This window comes from Silurus aristotelis (assembly GCF_946808225.1).
Source record: "Silurus aristotelis genome assembly, chromosome: 13".
NCBI lineage: Eukaryota > Metazoa > Chordata > Actinopteri > Siluriformes > Siluridae > Silurus > Silurus aristotelis.
The window spans coordinates 25,774,773-25,794,595 of NC_139586.1; the positions used below are offsets into that span (position 1 = coordinate 25,774,773).

The 19,823-nt window shown below is 39.7% G+C and overlaps 1 protein-coding gene across 19 annotated transcripts in view; it reads right to left on the reverse strand.

Moving 5' to 3' along the window:
• The window catches only part of ptprsa (protein tyrosine phosphatase receptor type Sa), a 276,827-nt gene that overhangs the window by 86,672 nt on the left and 170,332 nt on the right, over nt 1-19,823 (reverse strand). For all 19 annotated transcript variants that reach the window (XM_083558977.1, XM_083558975.1, XM_083558972.1 and 16 more), the window contains one exon: nt 6,167-6,277. In XM_083558977.1, the coding sequence (XP_083415103.1) occupies nt 6,167-6,277 (111 nt within the window). The remainder of the gene's footprint in view (nt 1-6,166; nt 6,278-19,823) is intronic.

The window sequence follows — 19,823 nt, forward strand, 5'->3', positions numbered from 1 at the left end:
GTGTGCTTGAGGAGATTTGTGTGTAAACTCAGGTACTTATGTAAGTAAGGAGGCCTGGGCTGCAGTTTCCAATTCATCCCCAATGTATTTAATAGAGTTGAGATCAGGGCTCTATAAGCAGACCGTTCAAGTTCTTCCACTCAAACTAAAACATTTGCACCCCTCCAATTGTTTTGAAAACAGTTTGGGAAAGAACCACACATAGCCAGAAAAGTCGTAATCTGTCCCAAAACTGTCCATATAGTCTATGTCTATATCTGCTCTTTAAACTTGTGGGAACAATAGGGTCTTTTGTGATATTCCAGTGCACTGATTCCTTACAAAAAGCATAAAGGTTGGCAGGTCAGTATACTCTAAATCCAAGGTGAAGGGTTTATTTGGGTAGATCTTGTTTTTTTGTTTTTTTTTAATCTAGCTGAAGACAAACAAAGGCTGCAACTTTTCACCCTTTCAGTCCTGACAGTTATGTGCTGAAGAAATATTTGCTAACAGGGATAAATAGAATTATATAAGCATTACGTCAAAGTTTCGTGAAATGCAGCTTTCCTATTAGCCATGCCAGTTTCTAAACTATTGTTCCAAAGTTTCCTTCTGAAGAACTTGAGCCTTCTTTACCATGCCGAGATTAACATTTAGATTTTTCGCAAGCCCTCTGTGAAAAATCTCTTCAACTTCAAAGTTAAGACAACAACATCTCAAAACAGTTTATCCATCTGGCTCTGACAAAAGACCAACTCTAAACGAGCCTCGGCTCATCCAGTACACGTCAACATTTGAATCCTACCCTATCGATCCATCGGGCTTGTCCGGCTTTGAAGAAGTGCTGCATGAAATAGAGCGCAGTGCAGTTGTTTTTTTTTTGTTCTTGCAGCTTTATTTGAGCCTCAACACAACATAACACTGAGCTTTCTGCTGTCATATACAGGATGAGTTAGTGCGATTGAATCCAAACTTAAATCGACAAAGTCTTCTTTCACTAAAACCTGGAGTTCAGGAAGCTGGACCAAACAGATTGCGAAGGAAAACGATAAGTCAAATCCTTATTTCAAGCCCCCGATGTGGCAAGAAAGACAAATCAAGGGATTTAATAGTAGACAAGGTGAAAGGCAAGGTAAGAAGAGAGAGAAAAAAAAAAAAAGCCACTTCTGGTACTTTTGAAACATTGCTTTGGGACAGAATGTGAAGGGAGGAGTTGTGTGTACCAGTATTTCGAAGGTGAGCACTATCTACCATTTTGGTGAGACTGTCTGTCCAGCCCCAAAATGAAGAAGAGAAAAGCAAACAAAAACTCGCAGCCCATAGTGCCACCTTGAAGCTGAGATTACACCTTGCTTCGGTGTCGACACCTGGATGATTCCGTTTCCACCTGGGCAGAGGGGGGGTGTTTTTAGGGGCATTTCTGTACACGGGAGGTTGCTCACATTAACTGAAATGCTAGACAGTCTCTGTGGAGGCTTAGAGGATTCGGCACCAGTAATGGAAGTTATTACTGGTACAAAGCCGCTGAACATCTGTGGCCAGTTTATCTGATTATGGCGAATGCGAGGCTGATAGAGTCTGGGACTTTGTTACTTGGGGGGGGGGTGTTATCCAAACGGGTTTAGCGCCACCGGAGAACAGGGTGTAATCTAGCTTGCTTTTCCAATTCTCCACACCAAAATGCACAGCAAGACGTGCAAGCACATGCAAGACAAGGCATGCGGAAAGCTGGAGTGGAAGCAAGCATGCATATGCACACACACACATGCGCATGCAACCGAGCTAAAAATAAACAAATAAATCTACATGACACAATTTAGCACAGCGCAGTCTTCCAGCATCACTGAACAGGTGTTTTGGTCTCTTTTCCAGAGCCCTCAAACAATATTGTTCTTTCATGACTCTCAGCAGAACTGACAGAACGTTAAAGCTATATCAACAGGCAGAGGGAGAGATTAGCTGAGAAATTTAAACAGCTATAACTGTCACTTCTGTCCATTTTGTCCATTTTTTTTACTCCAGTGAAAACAGTTTAGGCAAATCAAAGTTTCAACAGACGTCAATGTATGTTTAGTGCTAATGAATTTTCCTCGCCAGTTATGTCTAGCAGTACATGTTTTTTTGTGATAGAAATGAATTAGGAAGCTGAAATTCAGCCACCCTGTGTTATTAGCGATCATGCTAGTCTTGTAAGGTTTAAAGTGTCGGCGTCTTGCAGGTGCAACTCGATGTCCTGCCGGAGATCAGTTGTAATGGGTTTGATCAGATTTGGTGAATGAGATCTTGCCAATAAATGCCAGGCCGTGGGAGTCGCACTGCTACGTTTTCATTATTTATTCCCCGAACTCCTGCTCGAGCCCCAATCACCCCCCGCACACACACTTTTTACTTTGCTATGTCTTCCTCTGTAAATTAATTATTGACGAGGCCATTTTGTTTTAGCACAGACATTACTAAAGGGTTTAGTAGTGCAGTTCAGCACAGGGGCATTTTGGCCTGATTTTGCTCGAAAGACGAATTCTGTGATACTTTGATGCTTCTAAGAGGAAAACAAAGGAAGGTTTAAGTCATTTTTTGGTTTCCTTTTCTAGCAATTTCTACTCCTAGTATAAGACAGATAATGAATTCACAAATGCTGGTGCAAGGAGTTAAGTGGTAAAAAAAAATCTTTTTTTTTTTCTGTAACTAGAGATGTAATACAGAATTGGACATGCTTCAAGAGGCAGCCTGATGACCTGCAGCCAAGCACATGTGGACCATTACGTCCAGTGTGTAAATTTCGAAAGACTGATGGGTCATTGTGAATCGGGCACTCAATTTAACCGACGCGGGCTCCAGCAGACCGAGGTGGAATTGGGCGGCAATTAAATTTGGCTGCTTATCCGTGGCATTCGAACAGGATTCGAGTGTGGAAATAAAAAAAAAAGGCAACGCAAAACAACAACAAGGCACTAGCTTCATGTTCGGGCCTAATTCCGAGGCCTTAATGAGGCGAATCATTTTCTGAAAAGCAACTCAGATGTTTTGCTGTCCCCAAGGGGATCAAAAGAAGCATAAATCCTGGATCTGAATGGAAAAGGACAAGTGGCAGTCAGTCAACAAAGCTCTCCCTCGCCTGCCTCGCGTGCTGCCAGCCAGAAAAAGCCAAACGTCTGCTCTCTCGGAGGGACTGTCAGGAATTTACTGATCATTATAGTTGCTGCTGATCCCTGGTGGATTATCCACAAGTCCAAAATTCCACAAAAAAAGCAATAACGCCCCGATCAGGTTTTATTTGCCTCAATAGCTTTGTAGTGAGATGGCAGGAACACTGGCTGTAAAACCTACATTTTTTCCTTTTCGTTTTTTTTTTGTGTTTTTTTTGGTAGAACGTCTAAAGCTGGACAAGTGTGCACAAAAACACATACCACATTTAACACAGAGAAAAATTCCAACGTAAAAGGTGTACGAAAACACAAAGACAAAGGCACACACACACTACTAGAACATGTAATAAAACTCCATAAGAGGCCACAAATGACTTAATTGGGATACTATGGGTTTTTTTTTTTTAAATGAAAGGAAGTGCACAATTAAAGAGAAGTTCACAAGTTTACAGAAACATACAAGAGCCAGAAAAAGAAACCCACAAAAATGTCCATTCCGAGCATGCAACGAGCAAAGCTCCATTCTGCCATCATGCATGTATGATTCCATATGCTTATTCCCATGACATCAAATGCAATAAAGCTTTTTTTTCCCCTTGAGCAGAAGCAATACCAAAAGATGCAAACAACACGAAAAAGGCCCCATAATGCAAAATTAAATGTAAGGGTTTCAAAACAAAAAAAAAGAGCCCGAACTTTGCGGGTTTCTATCATTTCTAATCTTTTTTTTATTTATTTAAACTATTTAGCAGGTTTGAATATTTTGTTAACGCTCATTCAAACTGCTAATGATCCCTGTGATTAATCAATTATAGTTCAAAAATTCTTTTTCGCCTTTAATGTGGGTAAAAAAAGTAAAAAAGAAAAAACACACCAACCTTCTCGAAGCTCTGAGGGATGTAAAGGGGTTGATGCAGAACACAATGACATGAGGAGAAGAGAAAAATAGGGGAAACACAGAGAGAGTAAAAAAGGCCACCTCAAGGCTTTAAGCTGCTTCATATCTTTGCTTTTTCTTTGTTTTTTCTTTTCCCTCTCTTTTCGAAGTCTACATCTTATAGCAGTGACACCTGTTTTGTCACAATCTTGCCCGTTCCTTTTTTTTCGACCCGGAAGGACGCCGGTCGGCCCGGCGCTCGCTACAAAAAGCGCTCGGGCCGATTTTAAACACGTCATCATCATAAAGAAAATCACAATATCGTTTTTTTTTTTTTTTTTTTTAAGCCACCTAGAAAGCTCCCATGGTGGCCAGTTTGTTAAAACTAAAGAAACACAACAGAGAGAAAAGAAACGAAAAACAAAACCAATGAAACAACTAAAAAATAAAACAGAAAAACAAAACAACCCAAACCATAAAAAAATTAAATAAAATAAACTTGCTGCACAAAAAGCATGACTTTTATTAAATTTAGCAGCTACAATGAGAGTGAATTAAAAAGCACTACTGTTTGTTCTTGTTAGAAAATAAAAAAAAGATTGGTTTGGGTTTGGGATAATCCGTTTACAAATGGAAATCATCCAATTAAATTTTTTTTTTTTTTTTTTTTGGAGTAACTTGTGCATTGTAGCTGTTAATTTCAAGTGCAGAACACTCTAGAAACCAAAAACACATTTGGTTACAGTCGAGATTAGAATCAAGCTTTGGAAAATGAACGGAAGGAAGGAGACACGTGATACGTTTTCTTTTTTGTTGTTGTTTTGTTTTTTCAGTGTGGTAGGTGTATCAGTGAAAATGAGCACACTTTAGTTTAAAAGCAAACAGAAAACAACATCCTCGAGCTTACTGATTCCTAATTCAAAGAAATCCTGAATTATTGATCAGAGACAGGAAATCTAATATTCAAGGAAGAATACACAGAAATAATATTACAAGCATCTTGTCTTTGGGTTATTTAAAAATATATATAAATATAATTAAAGTAAATGCTTGCTATAGCCAGCGGTTCTCAATGCCTGCGCATATATTTATATATGAATTAAATCTTATTCTGCTTTATCACACCAGACTCGGTTCAGAAACATTCCTAATTTACACACTATATGGAGAAACATTTGTGAATCTTACATGCTTTTTGAACATCCTATTGCACATTTAGTGCTCATTTGCGACTATACACATATTTATTATTCATTATGCTATAATATATAACATATAATAGCCTCCACTCTTCTGATGGAAGATGTTCCTCTAGATTCTAAAAAGTGCGCTTGTGGAGATTTGTGGACATCCGTTCAGACAAACGGGTGTTAGTAATGTCAGGTAGTGATGTAGGTGAGGAGGCCTGGAAACCTGTTCAATAGGGTTGAGGTCAGATCTCAATAGCAGAAGATCTTTTACTCCAACTCATCTAAAGCATATCATGGAGTGGCTTTGCTGGAAAAGCCTTGGGCGCCAATACTTTTGGGCATAGTGTAGAATGTAATATTCGGATAAACACGATTTTTACATTTACGCCATTTGGTAGACACCCTTATCCAGAGCAACTTTATACATTATATACATCATTTATGCACATTGAGCAGTGGATGGTTAAGGGCCTTGCCCAAGGGCCCAGCAGTGGCAGCTTGGTCATGCAGGGATTTGAACTTCTGATCAGAAATCCTAAAACTTTACTACACATCCCATGGATTGATATAGGCATAAAAACACACCCAATGGCTCTGAGAACCTCTGCTTATAGCAATCACATAATTTTCTTTTCATTCTTGGGATGATTATTTATTCGGATCCACCATTTTTTATTTTTTCTATTTTGATTGCCTTCCCAGACAATCAAAATTCGACTTACCATCATCCACTTGAACCTGAAAAAGCTCGATAGAGAAAATACCAGACGACTTTTTGCCCATCGAATTAAAAATACTCACGTTTTCATAACTAATTTTTAGCATCTAGCATTCAAACAACAGTATCTGATGTTATTACACAAAACCCAGGTTAGTATTATGTCTAAAAGGACAGGAAGTAGTTCTCATTGATCATATCAGCCCCTCATTGGTGCAAGGACGGAGAGGATCTCCGAAGCCAGGTTGCTCCCTACCTCGCACATACAAGTTGGCGGGGGAAGAGTAGCGCACGCCTTCCACGTTAGTCGCTACGCACTCGTACTTCCCCTGATCTGTCTCCTCCGTGTTCTCGATCTGCAAGGCTCCTGGGAGAACAGAGAATGAGAAAGAGAGAGAAAGAGAAAAAGAGAGGGATAACGTAAACAATTGGTGCTGTTCAAGGCTCGTTAGAGCTGTAGAATAGGATCAACACCAAATATTTATTGGTTGAATTCATTAGTAAAAGTTTGAATGTTGTTGGTTTCCTGGAATCCATAGGCTAAATTGTGTTAGCTAATGTATTAGCTCGTTGAGTGGAATTGATGGGTGCAGAGTGGCATTGTGGGAACTTTTGTCTAGCGACACTCCTTATAAACTATTGGAGAACTGCAAAATATATATTTAGATGTAAAGCAACTGTGTGTTGTTCCAGCGGGAGAGTAAAGTATTTGTACTTCGTTACTTAAGGCATTTTTGGCTACTTTGTAGTTTTACTGAGTAGCAAAGATATAAGCAAATTTGACTCTTTACTCAACTACATTTATGATTCAACATGTGTATTTTTTACTGATTTTAATGGACAATCGATGTTAGCAATTACATTTTGCACAGCAGCTTTAGCTCCCGTGGCTTACTTATTCTGCAGAAGAGGCGATAATGCGATTTTATTTTCCATTAAAAAATGAATGGTTGTTCTACTTTTTGACCTGATACTGTAATTTTACCGGTTAAATGAGGATAAAGATGGCTTTATTATTATTATTTTTTTTTTTTTTTTTACTGATTTGTTTGACCTTTGTTGTGTTGATTTTTGGTTAATGCAGTGTTGAGGTGTGTAATTTAATTTTAATTTTAGGAAATTAAACCTCACAAATCAACAGTTTTTGGCTTTATACTAACATGTGTCTTAGTGTTGAGGACTTGTGCATCCTACAAGTATACAGTATGAGTTAAATACTCAAGTACTGTTCACAAGATATATTGGAATTGGTGACTTTGAACTTGTAATGGTCTCTTTAAACCTCTGAAGGAAAGTTCAGAGAGTTAATTTTTCTTGTTCCTGATTCTGAAAAGACAAATGTTGGTTGCCAAATGTTTATGCTTTGCCTAGTAAAACAATTTGCCCGACCACACCAGGTGGTGGGATTCTGGCAATGCTTGCTGTAGTTTTAGTATCGAGATGCATCACATGATCATAAAGTTTTTCTCTGGTTGTTCACGCTACTAGCGAACTACAAATAAAAAAATCAATGTTGACACTTCAGTTCAGCACAAATCAGTTTGTGCGATTTGTTCATCTTTGTTGATTCCCCTTGCATTTACGGCTACATACATGCAAGAGCTAATACATTTAATCTTTTTGGCTTGTTTAGCATCATGAACAGCTGGACACACCTGGAGCAGCAGTACCTCTTCTATTCAGGTTATAGGGGCTAAGAAAATACCACTAGTCTGGATTGTCAGTAATAGAGACAAGAGACCAATTATCATTTCCTGGACTCCTACGGATGACTCTGTCACTGTCAAGGTTTCTACTTGCGTTTTCCCAAAGACAGAATGACACCTTCAACAGCTGCGCCACTTGAGAGGCTCTAAAAATTAACTGTTTGAAATGTACTTTTGTGCGCTACAATTACACTACATCTGGTGCTTGTGTGATGGACTGTGAAGCTCACTCTGTCAGATCTCATTCGGGACCCGAGCCATCAGAGAGCAGATCTAGCAGTGTAAAACGGTAGTAAGACCACATGTTTTGTAAGCTCTAGTTAGGTCCTTAGGCAGCTATAAGGCTGGAGTATTTACCCAAGACTATTCAAATGTAGTATCTATTCTAAAACCCAGAAGTTCTCATTGGTTGTCGGGTATGTATATCAGTTATGACTCTGGCCAGGAGTTTAGCTAAAGATTCATAAGTTTGCGTCCAAGAACTGTAAGGAAACATCAGACCACAAAAAAATGTGCTTAATTCAATACACCTTTCAGAGAAAGTGAAGGATATCGATTATAATACACTGTAATATTAAAAAGGTCTTTTAAAGGTTCTTTTGATGGCTAAAGTTCTCTTGATCGGCAAGAAAACACTCGAGAGGGTTACGCAACTCCAAAACGACATTTGCGAGCTCATAGTCTGATATACTCCCTGTGGTTTTATTTTGGCGGCCACATTTAAGTGGACCAATAACAGGTGTGGTCACATGGCAGGTTTATCTGCAAAGTTTCACCCAATGTACGAGGTTGGTTGTTTTCTCTGTAATGAAGTTGAATTGTTTCGCTCGAGCCACTCAAATACCATCTCTACAATAGCAGTTTCCAGATTTCCAGTTTGGAACAGGGGCCTAGCATACAACCTTTATGAATTACCAAAGACAGCTTAGCCAACCATACACTGATTAGGCATAACATTATAACATTATTACATTATCTCTTCATCATGGCACCTGTTAGTGTGTTGGATATATCAGGCAGCAAGTGAACATTTTGTTCTCAAAGTTGACGTGTTAGAAGCAGGAAAATGGAAAAAAAAGGTGTGGTCCGATCCAACAGACGAGCTCCTGTATCTCAAACTGCTGTAGAACTTAAAGATGTTTGGACTGTATTGGTAAAACAAAAGTGGTACCAACACATTAATAGGCTGGTGGTCATAATGTTATGCCTGATTGGTGGCCACAAAGTTATTGCTGGTCAGTGCAAAAACAATTAAAATGCAGGATGGAACCTTTTACCCCTAATTATGAATTTCTACAGAATCGAATGCGTTTCTTTGCATATCTGCAAAGAAACACATTACACTCTATGGAAATGCATTGGATGAGGGTTGAAGTTCTCATTTTAAATCTAAACGTTTATTCCTTTTAGTGATCTGCCCTGAAACTTCAATTTTGAGCCACAATTTAAAAGGCGTTCTTACACATAAAGGGGGTCCTCAAGCATTTTGCAGATGGTTAATGGTTCTTGCATGATAAAGAGGAACGTTTTCTGAAAAGGAACCATAGTTTTGGGTTCCTGAGTGCAGTTACAGGTTTTATATATATATATATATATATATATATATATATATATATATATATATATATATATATATATATATATATATATACACACACACACACACACACACACACACTATATATATATATATATATATATATATATATATATATATATATATATATATATATATATATATATATATAATCTCTCTTCTTTATATCTTTCACCAGTTACATTTCACGTCATCTCCATTTACTCAAAATACAAAAAATTATATTTTAATCTCTGCCTTTTTCATCAAGGACTGTTTTCACTATAAACCAGATGGAGAGCTGTATTTTGTCATGAGGATCCATCTTTTCCGTCCTCATCTTATCTCCTACACCTGGAACTAGCCTGACTCACTACTTGGGGGAAAAAAAAATTATTGGTTGCCCAAATAAAGATCTCAGGCCACACAGAGCTCTGTGCTAAAACCCATGCTGTGTTCTTTTGACTTTTTTTCATCCTTCACACTCAAAAGTGCAGGTGTCAATAACAGCCTTATCCAAGCGGTGTTCCTACCACACCTCTAATCACTCAGATCCCATCAGGGAGCCCAGACCAGGATAACATGTCGGCGTGCCGCGAGCAGGTGGACCTATAGATATGTGTGTGTGTGTGTATGTGTATAGATGGGGGATTGTTTGATGTGCACTGCAGGTGGCCTGGCTGTTGCAGGTGAAACTCGAGTGTGTTCTGAAGTCTCCTCAGGTGGAGTTACGGCGCCTGTCATGCACACCGATGAATGCAAGGCACTCTCTGCACACTGCTAACTGCATTTTAATGTTATTTAAGCAGGCCTGCGATAATTAAAACCAGGCACGGCTCGGCTTTTCATTCTCTCTCTTGCTTCTCACAGTTTCTCTTCTTTTTTTTTGCAAGGGCGATAAGTCTTGTGCTGCCCTCTCCGTGACCAGCCTTAAAGGGCTTTTAAGAACTGGGGTCCACTTTTAATCAGCTAATGACTCTGTGGGAGAGCAGCTATAGATTGCCGGTGAGAAAACCTTTGGCGAAAAAACAAGGGAGGTAAATAAATTAAAAGCTATTTAAATTCCAGCAGCAACCCGAAAGCATAAATATTCTCCGTCTTTAGTTTGTTCTTTTTCTTTTTTTCCCGGTCATTGTGTGAACTGGGGCATTCTAGGTGATGGGCTTTATTAGACGGGATCAGCTGATGCGGCCGTCCCTGCTGGCTTCATTATGGATTTGCCTGTGGTTTTTCTTCGTTCAAAGCCGGGGCAGAAAAAAACCCAAAACAAATCTACACAGAGAATTCTTGAGTCGAAAACGCCAATGTTTTTTTTTATTCTTTTTCAAAGTGCCTTATCATTATAGCATGCTGCCTCTAGGGACACTCATACACTCACACACACCACACATACACACACACACACACACACACACACACACACACACACACACACACACACTCACGCTCATTTGTGGCACGTGTTTCGCTTATACCTTATCTTTGCTTAATGTTTCAGGAGTTTTTTCCGTCTTTAATACCTTTCATTGATGGGCGCAACAAGCATGATTCGCATTCGCATATCGTGCATGTTTTCTTTTTCTTTGATATGGGACGTTAAGCTTCTTTTCCCTCTCTCAAACGAAAACATAAAATTTTCTCTTTTCAACCGTGCAGTCCCCGGCCAAATGAAAAGTGGTGTCATTAACCAGGTCCCGAGCCAGGGCATTTTTCGACATGCTGCTATCCAAAAACAAAATGCCTTTGATGTTGCATCTTTCAAAAACGCTGTTCTTAATTATTATTTGTTATATGAGTGTGACCGCTTTTTTTTTTTCAATTCCCCAAATTCCGGCTGCCTGTGGCTTATTCCAAGACTGCAGGGTAGCTGGCACAGCATGCTGCTTTCACTGAGAGAAAAAAAAAATAATGCAAGAAAAATATTAACAAAAAAAACGCAGGAATGATCTCTTCGTGGCAACGGCTTAAAGGATGAGATGTGATCAAAGATGCGTGACATTTTTCTTATTACGATTAACATTCGTAAGTGTCCGGCAGAGGGCCCAGGCTGTGTGTGTGCAACGCAGAGGCGAGCGGTCCAAACAGGCCAGCCAACATGAACCCTCCAGCTGAGACCCATTATGACAAAACAGAACCATAACGATGATAATAAGGAATTTGAGAACGTGGCATTACATATCCATGAACTAATGTTGGCATGGTGACGAAAAGCACAAGAACAATGTTCCTCACAAGGATGTTGACGTATCGACCTAGCTGTGATAAAAAAAAAAAAAAATAAATAAATAAATAAAAATACTGCTTCTTGCATGTTTTGTCTTGTTAAAAATATGCTTATGTAAATTGATCTTGTTCTTTGACTTGTAGAAAAAGTCCAGTATGGTTAAAGAGGAGAAGTCGAGTAGTGTGTATTAGAGGTCAACCAATTCATTGGTTTTGTAATGATAGTTGATTGCTGGAATTATCTGAAAAAAATCGATTCTGATAGTTTTTCCAGGTTGTGTCTGCACTGAATTGGCTGGGAAGGTCAGCTGTCATTTTACAGAACGAGAGCGGCCTCTAGAGGCAATTCACTAATGCTGCATACTGTTTGTGTGACGTGCGAGACTGAACGCTGCACCTCATTCATGCTAATTCATGTGTTCGAGTGCATTGACTAAAGTTGACAGTTATAATGAAAAGAGCCAAAAGGAGCCAAAATGTATTGCTCACACAACCACCACCACACACACACACACACACACACACACACACACACACACACACACACACACACACACACACACACACACACACACACACAATCATATGGACCTATCCTGCACCTCTACTCCCATTTGTGTTATTCTATTAGAGGTTGCTAGCAGGCTTTGATTGATTTGTTTTTCAGGATCGGCTGCATTAATGTTTTTTTCCTTGCATAGGCGGAACTGATTAGGTGGAGAGAAAGACATCCTAGAGAACTGCTCATCTTTCCTCGCTTTCAGTTCTTTGTATAGCGTTATCCTTCTGCAAGCAGCCGATCGCACACACACACATGCTAGCACACCACAATCAAGCAGGTATACAACACCTACGCTTGACGCCAAGGTCATTAAATGTGAGAGCAGCAGCATGGAGGCTGGACAATGTGATTGTTGTCATGTTCCATCTGCCCGGCTTGTAATGTTCTCATAAACTCAGCAGTGATGTGCAGCGACCCCAGACCAATTAGCATACTGTCTCTCCTGTCATCCTAACAACGCTGGAGCCTGCTCCCTAAAAGAGGTTGGTGTTTTTTTAACCAGATTGTTGAAGGAAATGCAACACACATGATCTCTGTACTTTACAAAATCTACCTTGCGTATTCAGGATAAACCCATCAGAACGTCTTCCTCAGCCTGGGCCTGTTGGCTCTCAGCAAAATCCCCTTTATGTCCTCTAATCCCATTATGCAAATACTGAGTTCATAAGTCACTCTGGGTTGCTTTTGTGAGCAATGCTATGATTTATGTCCTGCTTTTAGCCAGGCATTAAGGATGCTGGTGCTGGTGTGGGCAGAATTTAAAAGCTTTACTTTGTGTAGTTTCATGAAGCTACTCGATTTATGCAGGATATTATAAGGCATATTTTTCTCTCTTCTTGTTGTCCCCCGTCTCCATCGAGCTACACATGTTCTTGATGTTTACCAGTAAACCAGGCCCTTTTGTTTGTCCGGACCTGCTGATTCAGCCTCAGCCTCTAGAGGCCATTTGCTGCTGCTGAAGATGGTTCCAAATGAACAGCCTAAAGATCAATGAAGTCTCTAAACAGGGTTACACTAAAGAACCATTAAGATGCATTTGGACTACAGTTGTGATGAGAAATTTTTAGCATGCAAGTGTCCATCAGTGAACATGTGATAACCTCAACAATGATGGAACTACAATAAATGGTGCCACCCAGATGACGATGGGTTTCCTTTTGAGTCCGGTTCCTCTCAAGGTTTTTTCCTCATAACATCTTTTTTGTTCCATTCTCACCACTGGCTTGCTTATTCGAGATAAACCTATAAGGACTGATTTATAAAGCTCAAAGTTATATTTGTAATTAATGTAATTCTGTAAAGCTGCTTTGGGACGATGTCTGTTGTTAATAGTGCTAATGAACTGAATTGAATTCAAGTGAATTGAATATTGCGAGTGTGACAGTATTTGAATCTGTATGTGCATGTAGCCTAAACCGCAATGTTTACATTTTTTTTTTTTTTTTTTATCAAACACAACATACTCATAACTTTAGCATAAAATAAACAGCAAAAAGGCATACCTACCTGCTCACTGTGAAGAACAACATCAGTTAATCAGTACAGTAGAAGAAGTACATCGCATTATTTTCTGAATTAAAACAAGGACATGAGGTTGTCCTGTAAACCATCTGTAGCTTTTCCTAGTGTGTTTACCTCAAACTATACAGACAAAAGTTTGTGGACACCTGACCATTTAAACATCCCATTCCATAACTTTCACTCTTCTGGAAAGACATTTCACTAGATTTTGTGGAGATTTTTGCTCATTACGCTCAGTTGGTAAAGCCAGGTACAGATGTACGCAAGGTGACGAGGCCTGGGGTACAATCAGCGTTCCAATTCATTATGTTCAATAGGGACGAGGTTTGAGATCTATCACGGGACCTTCCATTCCAACCCATATAACGCATATCATCATGGAGTTGGCTTTGTGAACTGCTATGCTAGAACAGGTTTGAGTGTCCTCAAGTGAGGGAAAGATTCCTGCTAAAAAACATCTTATACAAATGGAACTTTCTGGGAACAGTTCAGCTGAAAAAGTCGGATGCCCCAATACATTTGTCTATATAGTGTAAAAGGCACGTCTATCTAAATTCAATACCGCTTCAACGGTCGCATGCAATTTTTTTACATTTCGTTATACTCTTTATTTGTTTTATAGACCCATGGTTTAGTTTCATTTTTGGCCCATCAGTGTTGCTATATACAGTTTCCTAAGCTGAAGCCTTTGCTTTTGTTGTAATTTAATATTAATTTGGTCTGAATGTAATGTAAGAAGCCAACAGATAAGAGTGATATAATACCCAGCCCTTTCTTTCCAACCTTTCACACAAGACTTTATCCCTCACTAAAACCTCATGCTGGTGGTGATAACTAACAATCACTACCATCATTACTTAGAATAGCAGTCCTACAGTAAATGCTCCTGTAGCACTCGTACCGTAGTCTACTGTAAAGACGCTAACAAATAGCAAGATTCCAGTGACACCGCACGTAGATTTGCCCCCGAATGCCTACATCAGGACAAAGTAATGTACAGAAGTCCTGCGTTACTGAATTATCATTGTAATTTTATACAATAAAGTATGGGGCCAAAACTGACAGCAAGGACATGCAGCAGGAGTGCTAACATGATTCCATATATTATTTATGCCTCTCAATGGGTGCTGGATGCTGAGCTGGACCAAGGTACATTTCCATACATATCGTGGGCACTGAGCGAACACAGGGGCAATGGACCTCTCATTAACCAGGACTGCCGAAATGTCACTGTGTAGCGCAAACATCGGTCTCAACCTCACCCTGTCAGTCACTGAAGAATTCACACATTGTGGGGGTGAACAAACAGTAAGAACAACGTACACATACGCACTCACACACACACAGAGACACACACAGAGACAGATGACACAAAACACATGGAAACACATCAAAAGGTCTGAAAACGCAGAAAAGAAGAACAACACACAGATAGAGAATGTATGTTGACTGGGAAAAAAAGAAAGCCAATCGTCAGGAGGAGTTAGAAGAAGTCGTTAGTTGGTTTGTGAGTAAATCGGGAGAAGTATATATGTTTGGGTTAGTGTCTTACCTCGGATGGGAGTACCCACTGGAAAGAGAGATACAAGTGAAAAAAAACAAACACACAACAGTTATTATTATAGCGTGGTGCGTGTGTAGATCATGTTGTTCGGCCTGGAGGTGTGGATATTGTTTAAAATGGTTAGAAATCAAATCACATTATTGATTAAGATTAAAGACCTCTCGTGGCTGGGCTTGGGCTTTTTCCCAATCTTTCTTCCATCTATCGAAGCATCTCCCAAAACTACTCATTTAAATGAAACCAAGCATGAGGCAGATTGAGGCCTGTTCAGGGCAGAACTTGTACACAGATGAACCTGTTCTGTATAAGGCAGCCCACATATTCATGAGAATCTCTAATATGCAGGATGTTTCAGTCCTGTCCAGAGATTGGAACGTTATCAAATAATCATCGAACCTCCATTATGGAATTGTCAAACCTCAATTGTATGAGCATGCAATGGATTTTTGCTCTACTTCTCAATGACTGATACAGTTATGAATAAAATACAAAGATCAAAGGGAAACTGTTTTATATTCTCCTTTGTTTTTTATTCTGTTCTTCCAGATTGATTTGTGGTACGCAGGTAGAAACTTTTGATTGACAATACTAGTAAGTGTGTGTGTGTGTGTGTGTGTGTGTGTGTGTGTGTGTGTGTGTGTGTGTGTGTGTGTGTGTGTGTGTGTGTGTGGTGACAAGAGACTGATGATGTACTGAATATGAAGCAACTCTTGACTGGTCCACACCTCACAGACCTTCCTTGCTGGTCCTTATCTTTGCTCTACTCGAGCTCCAAGAACACCTGAACCAGGTGAGGAAGACATGCAAAATTTGCAATACCCCACTTCAGGTGTATTTGGAACTGGATTGAAATCAATGTGTAGACTTTGAATGTCCCATAAATCAGGATTAAAGCTCTGCTATCTGCTCTTTCTGCGTTTGTTCTAGGATATCTATCTAAAGCAAGTCCTAATTTCTATAGAACAGCAGCTTGGTCAAAAAAAAAGAAAACATCAGTAGTTGTGTATCATAATAATTTATTTTTTTGCAAAATATGTGTTAATCTAAAACATATAAACCCCAATATCCAACCCAATAACTATCGCACTTGTTTTACATGCCTTGAAAATGCTACATTTCCCACTATAACCACCACAATCCATGTATTTCCTACCTATTTTGATTTAGCTAAGCTGCCCTGGTTGAAAAAGTTACCCTTGCCAGCCAATAGCAAGCTTAATCATGTGACATTATGACTGATTTTCTGTTAGCCATAAAATTGAATACATAATAAAGCTAGTTAGCATGATAAGTTGGTCAGGAATGTAATGTCAAACCGCTCATTCAGTGCTACTCAAGCTAACTAATTAGCTGGATAACATTAGCGCAACGCTACCCTTATTTAGCCTTGTGAAATAAACTTTCTTTCAGCTTCTCCCGTTAGGGGTCGCCACAGCGGATCCTCCGCATGTTTGATTTGGCACATGTTTTTACGCTGGATGCCCTTCCTAACGCAACCCTCCCCATTTATCCGGGCTTGGGACCGGCACTAAGAGTGGCTGGTGTTGGTCAAGTGGTGATGTCATGTGATTACGTTCCCTCATTCTCTGCTCTTGTCGACCCAAAGATGTATGTTGCTTAGGAAAATCAGCTGTATAAGATGAAGCTCCTTCACACCTCAGCCACAAAGAGGTCCTTAATTTACCACAGTGGATGTTTTGCCTGCTTTCAAAATGACTCCATTAGCAATCCACTGGGTTTCCAGGAATTGCACTTTCAGAACTAGAGAAAGTTCGAATACTGGAATACCCTGAGATGTCAGATAACATTGAGGCGTTAATACATCTCAGTCACACATAGGTCGGAAAAGAACAGAAAAACTGGCTGTAGTGTCGAACCAAAACAGTGACCTCTAAGTGTGTGTTCTTAGTCAATGGTCTGTGAAAATGGGCTCCGTGTAGTATTTATACCTCAGCTTGCTTTTCAGGAGCAGCGAACAAGAACACAGGACCCTGTTTTTTTGGGGAGGGGGGGATTTTGCTGTGGGTTCAATTACGAAATGGAATGTCTGTCATTTGACATGAGATAATGCTTATAGCACGCATTTTATAAAGCAGGCAAAACATTTTTCACTTCATTTTACGGCTTGGTTCAGGAATCAGGAAGAGTGTTAAATCTGAGGTTAGAGGTCTGTTAGAGTTTCAGAGGCTGCAGTGTTAGGCATTGTTTAGGTTTGAGTCAGAGTTAAGGTTAAGGTTGAGGAGCCAGGTGAGGTTAGGCTGAAGTTAGGCTAAGGTTAAAGCTTTAAGTTTAGGGTTTAAGGTTAATCGTTAAAGGTTGAGGTATGAATCATAAACTGGGATTAACGAAAGGAAGAGTAAATCAAAAGAACGGGGATAAAAGGATGAAGCAAGGAGGTCCAAACCATCTAGAAAACATATATGGGTTTAGGAAAATGAAATATTTATATGAAAATATGATTTAAAAAAAGTGTCAAATAACACCAGCATTATCTGTTTTAGCTCCTGGTTTTCTCTTTAGAGCGCTCAGAGTCTCAATAAACAAACAATGTCCTTACTAATGTTCCTTAGGAATCTTTCAAAGCCACAGCTTGCGCCCTCTGGAATTTTAGAGGGCAATGGGCTGTCATTTCCACTGCCTCTTACTCAGAAAACGTCACGTGATGAGGCCGAGGATCTGACTGGAGCATCTGTCCGTCTGCATGGCTGGGACTCAAAAACGGGCTCGAGGCCATGCACTTAGCCCAGGCAAGGCCACGGTGACCTTACCAGCTCCTCCGCTGAGACAAATCTCCAGTCCTTTGTTCTCTGCATGCTCGTTCTGACTGTCGCTCGATACAGTCGTCCAGTGGAGAGCAGTGACATGCGAATTTGTAGGGCTATGTCTCATGTTTCGTGGCGTGCAGCAAAAGATAGGTTAGGCTTAAAATAAGAACAGGAGCAGAAGTCTTTGTTGAAAGATAAAGCACATGAGCCTTCTTTGTGAAGTGCCTGTTAATCTCCAGCACCTGACAAAGCAAGTGAGCATTGAGTTTTGGAGCCATGGGAACGGCAACGAAGGCATATCAGGCTGTCTTCAAGTGCTAGCCGATTCAAAACATTACTCATAGCATTAAGCTTAAACCCAGGCTGTTGGTCTTTATTTACGAACCTTTTTTGGTGGCACTTGGGCACTACCCTTGGAATCTTTATGTGCAATGTTTTATAGTCCATGGATTTAAAACTTCTTTCGGTACTGGCTCAGATAATCCTCACAGATGGTCAATGATACAAACAGATAGATCCAAACCTGATTTTTTTCATGGCCAGTGGCCAGTAAATTTGACTTCCTGCTACTTCTGGTACGGGTTTTCTCTTGAGTTGCTGGCTTAAGTTATTTATGTATATGAACGAATGACTGTTCACACAAGGACAAGCAACATAGATCACTTTAGAGGGCCTTAGGGAGAGACAGATTGGCCTCTATGGGACTAAAAGGGAAAAAAAACCTACTATATAAACTATAAAAATCCATACGCACAAATATTTTTAAGAGTGTATAAAAAAAGATCTCTGTCTTGCCCTCGGTTTGTGTTAGAGGAAAGATTAAAAGTAGCGGAGTGAAATGCGAGGAGATTGGCTGGAAATCATATCTGGAGGGTGGGAGGGCCGGTGCAGGCCGTTTTCTCATCATCTTAAATCCCTCAGGCTGTGAGAGAAGGCACCCGATCAACACAAACAGCATCTTGGTGGAGTTGGTGAGTCGTAAAAAGTAAACAGCAAAGGGCTAACTAACCCTTCATTGCACTCTGGAAGTCATGATATGCTTTGCAGGATGAGCACATTGTACGCTCTTCTTTTAGGATAAAAACAATCGTGCAAAGAAAAAGAAAAAAAAAGGTTCGCCTGGAAGCCAAGTGGATGATATGGAGCCAGACCAGGCCTAAGATTTAGACTTAAGCTCCATAGCGTTATTGTGCCAGGGCATGGAGTCTTGAGATAATACTTAGCTTTGACATGAGGAAAATCTCCATTCAGTGCAAGCCAGGAGACCACGGCTTTGAGCCTCACAGCTCCAGAAGATGGATGAGAGCAGGTTAAGGATTGTTATAGTGACCACATTTGTATGTAATTTTTCATCGTTTTTCTTTTGGTGTCCTTGTCACATGAAACCAACTTTTCTAGGCCACTGAAATTTATGCTTTTTTTTTTTCTTAATTCTCCAAAATGGATCCCTTTAAAGACCCATAAACATGTGCGACCTTGATTAATAATAACATTGATATTGAATATAAAAGAATGAATGAATGAATAAAACTTTTGGGCCATGTGTCCAATTTTTCCTTTTAACACTTCTTAACATCACTCTTGAAGCTTTTTGATGCGTAACAGTTGACTACTGTCACCTACTGAACGAGAGCGATTTCAGTTTGCTCCTGCAAATGCATGCGATCAGAATTACTTTTAATTCGCTGTTTTTTTGTGGGTTAAACATTGTTTTCAAATACATATTCATATAGGTATGGACAAAGCTTTCGGGGTCATACTCTCTGGCTTAATTTCCTCCTATGAAAATTTGTGCACTGCAAAGTCAAGAGTTCAGCCTTTATCAATAGCTAGAAGAAAAAAAAAATCTTCAAAAGGATAAAGGTTTTTGTTGATATAAAACAAGGAACAGACCCTGTTATGTTAGCGGGACAGGAGATGAAAAAGAAAGGTGGAGCAGGGGGGAAAGAAGAGGTAAAGGGAACGGTCATGCACTTCAAAAAGCACTTAAAATGCC